The sequence below is a fragment of the Aethalodelphis obliquidens genome, unplaced genomic scaffold (assembly GCF_003676395.1).
Source record: "Aethalodelphis obliquidens isolate GAN/ISIS:26980383/991018 unplaced genomic scaffold, ASM367639v1 scaffold1, whole genome shotgun sequence".
Classification (NCBI taxonomy): domain Eukaryota; kingdom Metazoa; phylum Chordata; class Mammalia; order Artiodactyla; family Delphinidae; genus Aethalodelphis; species Aethalodelphis obliquidens.
Window position 1 is genome coordinate 14,136,283 of NW_020837945.1, and position 6,977 is coordinate 14,143,259.

General features: G+C 35.5%; 1 protein-coding gene across 1 annotated transcript; it reads right to left on the reverse strand.

Moving 5' to 3' along the window:
• Positions 1-1,324: 1,324 nt before the first annotated feature.
• Positions 1,325-4,224, reverse strand: KRTAP20-3 (keratin associated protein 20-3). The gene is made up of 2 exons (XM_027105849.1): positions 4,179-4,224; positions 1,325-1,422 (listed from the first exon to the last, which is right to left on the reverse strand). Exons 1-2 carry the CDS (start codon positions 4,222-4,224, stop codon positions 1,325-1,327), a joined length of 144 nt encoding a protein of 47 aa, XP_026961650.1.
• Between the last annotated feature and the right edge of the window lie 2,753 nt (positions 4,225-6,977).

Consider the following 6,977-nt stretch of genomic DNA (forward strand, 5'->3'; position numbering starts at 1 on the left):
CTTTATCCAATTATTTGAAATGTCAAATCCAGTTCTCTCTTGAGTTCCAGATTTTTATAAGAACCTGCCACTATATAACTTTACTTAAATTTATCTGAACTCTAACAAATTTTCAGATCTCTACCTTGATCATCCTCCTAATGCCCGCCTTGTCTCATATCACATCTTCTATTAGCATCACAATCCATCAGTTTCTGTACCTCCAATCTGGAAGTTCATGTGTGCTCCTTTTTTTCTTTATTACTCTTCACCCCCATATCATATAAACAAGCCTTTTAAATTCTGTCACTTTTATATTTGATCTGGGTCCTCTTGAAAATCTTAATTGCTGCTTTCTTACATTGAGACCTCACATCGACTACTTGAATAGCCTCTTGATAGTCTATTGGTCAGTGGTCACAGCCCTTGGTGAACTTCCTTTCAATTAGCTGCCATAATGATTTTTATAAAACATAAATTTCTGCGGAAAACATTATAACTTTTTGAAATAGTATCTAGTGCACCCATAGCAAGATATATATGATCTTGATGTTCTGGTTTCTCTTAATTGCCTGGGGCCTCATTTTAGCCACTTGCTTTGCTCTGTGTACTTTCTAGGTGTGACACCAACTTATAAATCTGTAATGCAATATTTTCCCAATGCCTGCACATATTCTGCTCCTCCTGCTTGGCATACACTTTGCCTCTCTATTATATTTCTCCTACGTCAAGAATTAATTTAAATGTAACCTTTAGGGAGAACATATTTGGTCTGACCTTTTGCTCTAGCATCTCTTTCTTGAAACCAGACATGAGCCTTCCCCTCTGTGTTTCCACTTGACCATTACATCATCTATCATGTTTGTTTACATATTTGTTTTCCAACTTAACATATCTTTTCACATTTGTAACACTTAACAGGGAGACTTATGGAACAATTATTCATTAAACATTTTTGAACACATGTATAAGTAATACATTTTAAAAAAAGAGAAACAAATAACAACATTGGCCAAGCCAGAGTAATGAAAAGTGAACCTAGAGTTGCCTACTCATGAAACATGCCGAAACTGTAATTTATCTGGTATATTATCATGAAAAAAACATTAATTGAAAGAGAAAAGTGTAGTCAATCTAAGACACTGATGTAGATGTCTTGTCAGTTTAATAATCTATTCTGATTGCCTAGGATTAGTCAGGATTACTAACAGTTAAACCTGAGTATAACAAGTACAATGAAAAGATTCTGTAGAACAGAATTGCCATCTCACAAGGGAATGGACTCAGTAGCAGATAGTATTCAGTTGGTGCCAGGGGACAAGTGTCACCTGTGACAATATTGGTGTCAGCAGTCAAGTCCATACCTATTACAGCCACATCTGTAGCCACATTCCAAGATTCCAAAGGCACCAAAGCAACAGACATGACCGTATCCACAGTCCTCTATAGTATCTGCCTTAGTAGTAGCATACTGTGTCAGAATTTAAGTTTTTAGCCTATGAGCAAAGAGTAAATTTTAGTGAATGAGAATATTAAATGCTAAGAGTCTGTTTTGCAGTCTAAGTGTAGGTGTGGCAAACCACAGACACTTCTGACATCCTCATATAGACCAACTTGTATTTAAAAATCTCATTAATCACGTTTCTTTAGACAAAAAAGACTTCACATACTCATTAAAGTGGAGATTATTTGCTTGGTATGTTAGGATCTTCCCAAACAGTCGATGTTCTTTAAATAAAAAACCAAAATGCTGAGTTCACTGACCTTGCTGACACTGATGCTGAATTTAACCTTTGTAACCATGCTGCATGACATCACATGGAGGAGGCGAATGCCTTCTTCCTCCAGTGATTTTGCTAATAATACCCTTCATCTCATGCACAGATTTAAAACTTAATCAACACAGCTGTGATGTTATCTATATAAATCTTAGCAGCAAACAGTATTTTTTTCTGTACGACCTACCATCCATTCCAATCACATTTTACTCTATGGGATTTGTATTGCTGTGTTCTGTTGAGAGTAATGCCACTTTGTTGTCTGTGTAGTTTTTTTTCTGTTAGATAAAAAAGTTGTCTAGTTGATTATCTATACCTGCACCAGACTGTACACATTTCTTCACATACAGGAAGAGCATTGACCATCTTATTTGTTTCCAAGTTCATAGGAATATAGAGTGAGGCTGAAATTTGATAGAGTACATGAGTATTTATTTTTCTCAAGGATAGTGGCTCTGTATGTACCATGCCCCTATACATAGACTTAAGTTTTAAGAGACAGACTAAATTTGGATGTTATCATTTCTCAAGAGGATTGAAAACAATTGGGGATTTTCTTTCACTGCTGTTCTCTAGGGCCATGCCTGATTTGGGCTACTGTAGTGCAGCCACCTACTTTTAAGTGTATCATCAGATTGGCAGAACCATCTGTAAGCCAGGACTATTTTTTCTTCTTTCAACTGGAAAATCAGAATAAATCTATCAGTGGGTGTTGAGAAAAAGGAGACACTCAGTAGAGTAGAAGCCATGAGACTCAAGCCACTTTCTTCTATAATTTATTTGTACTTTCTGGACTTCCTCAAGCCCAGTCTCATATACAGCACTTTCACATGATGATGGAAGATTGCTGTGTATACTCAAATTTGCGGCTCAGATTCAAACAATATCTAGTTCACAGTGGGCAGTTCAAGTCACATGGTAACTTGGTGGCCTATGGACAAGAACTGAAAATTCTTAAAAAAAATCTAACTCATGGAAACAGAGAATAGATTGGTGGTTGCCAGACATGGGGGGAGGCTGGCATGGGGGAAATGGGTAAAGGTGGTCAAAAGGTACAAACTTCCAGTTATAATATAAATAAGTTCTGAGGATGTAATGTACAACATGGTGACCTTAGTGAACTGTATTGTATATTTGAAAAGTTACTAGTAGAGTGGATCTTAAAAGAAATATCTACTTCTCATCACAAGGAAAAAACTGTAATTTTGTGAGGTGATGGATGTTAACTAGTGTAATCATTTGGCAATATATACATATATCAAATCATGACGTTGTGTACCTTAAACTCATAAAATGTTACATATCAATTGTATCTCAATAAAACTGGAAAAAAAACAAATGTAAAAGGAAAAAAGAACTCAGTTATGAGCTGTTTCTTCAAAAGATAATATAAATCTTCAAAGGACAGCATAGATTTGCTCCAAAATCCTAAAAGCCTGTGCTATGATTCACCTCTACAGACCTGTGAAAACCTCAAAACATCATCCTTATCTTCTGTGGACACTGTAAGCAGCACTGAATCTGCTGCTCCGTACAGTGAAGTAACAGAGCAGTACGTATGGCAACCTGTGACCATTGTGGAGTTTCCTCTTGCTCTTAATTCACTCTAAGCTTGTAGCCACTTTATTGGTTACAGTGGATAAATGGATAACAGGTGGCACATCCAGATGAGGATTACATTATCATGAAAATACAAAGAGACTCCTGAGTATTGTGTTTCTTACTTAGTGATAGGAGGCGTCAAAAGTAATGATGTGTCCCTTCATCCAGACCAGTGGACCCCTAGAAATTTCAATGAGATGGCAGGTCCTTGAAATTTTGTAGGGCTTATTTCCCATCCTCTGTCACTCATGAGTTTTACCAAGATGTTCAGGGTAGTTGCTAGTTCCTACTCACTGGGTCTTATCACCATCATATTATGAACATGGTGGACTAATGTGATAACCACTAGAATGCAAAGTCAAGGTCTCTGTAGACTAAGTTGTGCATGGGGTTTGAAGAGTTAGCATAACTCTGAGGTAGGGCAGTTAAAGAGCATTGCTGGTCCTGCCAGCTGAAAGCAAATGGTGTTCTCTACTTACAGGGGTAAAGTCAAAAGCCTCTGCAAGATCAAAATTAATGAGAAAGTATGATGGAAATGCAATATCAAAGTGAAAGCATCTATTAAAAATATAAAATTTGAGGTATTTTGAGATAATTTTGACCAAAAAAACATGTCAAATCTGAATAATGTTTTCCCTCGTAGCCTAAGATGAGTTTACTCTGCATTAAAGATGCAATAGAATTTCTAAGTCATCCCTGGTAGTAGCAGGATGAGTCCAATAAGCTGAGTGGCTCTACAAGTTTCTCAGTAGAACCCATAAGACCGGTATCTGCTACAGCAAGATGGATAGTAGCTACCACATCCATACCTGCCATAGCTATAGCCAGCACCTAGGCCACCATAATAGTTTCTGTAATAGTACATGGTATTAAGAGTGGAAAGTTCACTTGAGAGGCAGGAATTATTCTTCTCAGTTTAAATGTCATCATCTGTCCAGGGCCTTTTATACACTGTTAGTGGTGGGTAGGACAAACCAGGCATTGTTGACTTCATAATTTAGAACAACTTTCACTAGAAAAATTTACTAAATCTTTTGTTTACATAGGAAAAGAGTTCCTCAGGTATAAGATCATTTTGCTATTATTTCAAGTGTCCTATAATTAAATCATGTAATTTAATAAAAGACATTTTAATTTTATTTTGAAAAGCAATTACCCTGCATGTGATTAATTTAAGGCCAATTATCAGTGTATCATTTTCTCTCCACTCCCAAGTAATAATAGGTCTGGAAGCCCAGGGACTACATCTCCCAAGATGTACTGCAAAATAAGATTCTGCGTGAAATGCCACCAGTGAGAGATTGAATGAGATTTAGGAGGCATTAGAAAACATTAGAGATTCTTTTGAATCTTTTGATTCACTAGACAAAGTGAGGACCCTCATTACCAAGCATATTTTGCTTTTATGTCAGAATAACCTTAATCAAATTATGTGCTTTTAGAGATTTTTTTCCCCTTATTTTTATTGCCCTTGCTTACCCATATGTATTTATTTGAACTGACATGTTCTGGCCACTTGGTGTGACATAAAGCATAGAGTCTTTTCTCCAAGTTTTGGTTTGTTGGCTTATTTTCTAAAAATAACTTATTTTCTTAAAAGGCAGTCTAAGAATTTAGAGTTTACATACGTGGATTTGTGAGTTTGTGGAAGGAATAAAATAACTGAAGTGGACAAAAGTCATCATTTCTGTAGGGCAGAAATGATGGATTTTAGGGTATCTGTGTAGTTGGCATTTTTAGATGCTGCTAAACAGTTTCTGTAGGGGTTGTGCTACTGACATGTATGCCAGTAATGTCTGTGAATTCCGTTGCTGCACATTCTCAAAATCACTTGGTATTTTCAGTCTCTTTAATTTTAGCTGTTTGATAAGTACGCTGTGCTATACCCATGTTTTTCATTGTGGTTATAATTTGCATTTTCTTGCTCTGATGAGGTTGGTCATCTTTTGTTATCATTTGGTGTAATATGCTTGTTCAAGTTTTTGGCAATTTTTAATTGTGTTTTTTGTCTTTGTCTAATGACTTGTAGGTATTTTTATTTATTTTTTTGTATAAATCCTCCTTTAGATACATGCATTGTAAATATCTTCTCCCATCAGTGGTTTCTTCACTTTTTAAAATAGAAATCTTGAGAATTCCCTGGCAGTCCAGTGGTTAGTACTTGGTGCTTTCACTGCCATGGGCCGGGGTTCAATCCCTAGTCGGGGAACTAAGATCCTACAAGGCACGTGGCGTGGCCAAAAAAAAAATCTTTAATTTTGGTGAAGTCCAATTTATTAATATTTTCTTCTATAGCTAGTACTCTTTATAGACTGTTTAAGAAATTATTGCCTACTTCTAATTAATCAAGGCATTCTTACATCTTATTTTGGTGCAAGGTATGAACCAAGATTCATCTTCTTTTGTATTGTAATGAAATTAACATTATTTATTGTGAAGTCAATCCTTTCATTTTCTGCACTGCAATGGTATCTTAATGGGATAAATCTGCTGACCCTATAAGTTTGAGTCTGTTTACGGAATATCTGTTTTTCCATTGACATGTGCTTACTCCTGAATCAGTACCAACTGTCCTTCCCACACACATAGTTATGTCACTTGTTGATAGTAGCAGGTCTACATTTTCCTTTCCAGTTTATATTGCATTTATGTACTTATTTATTTACATGTATTGCAGTGCCAAAGACCTCTGGTACAAAGTTGTATCAAACTTTTATTAAATTGTGATAGTGGTTATCCTCGTCTTATTCTTAACTTCAGATGGAAATTATTTTATATGTCAGCATTAAATACATCAGCTGTAGATTTTATGTAGAAACCATTTATCAAATTGAAGAAATTATTTTTTAGTCTTAGTTTACTGAGAATTTTGAAAATTCATGAATACATATGAAATTCTATATTTTATCTGAATCTATTAAGACATTCATATGACTTTCTAATTCCATTTATGTGATGAATTATACTGAATTTTCAGATATTAAACCAATGAAGGATTTTGCAATCTTAGAATATAGCTCATGGGATTTGGTTTTGATAATATATATCATTTTGGATTTTTATAGTTACATTCACAAGAAATAGTCCTTTTTTGTAATGTCTTTGTTAGGTTTTAATTTTCCTATTTGTGTTGCCCTTTTCCTATTCCGTGGAAGAATACTTGTATAATTGGCATTTATTTTATTCTTAAGTGGTATAAATAATTCATCAGGGAAGCCACTTAGGCCTGGAATTTTCTTTGCATGACTGTCTTAAAATACAGGCTGATTTTCTTTAATAGGTATCAGACTTTTTGGATTTCTTATTTTTTTCCTTGTCTCTGTTACTTGAATGGTATTTCTTCAGATGGAATTCCATTTTCCCATTGTTCCCTGTGTGAACAGGGAGTGAAGATTGTAATCAGTGAAAAAATTATGTTGTTTTGATTTGAAAGGAAAAGTTGGACAATAAATACAAGAATCAGTGGTGTAGGAGGAAAGCCATGATCTAAGTTGTTGAAGCTGGTATGCAGGAGGTGGTGACCAGGTCTCTTTCCTGGAGGAATTTTTGCACAAGTTTATCAGGCAGAGCCCCTGTAGCAGCAACCTGGAGGTATGGCAGATGTTCTGCTCTTTTCCC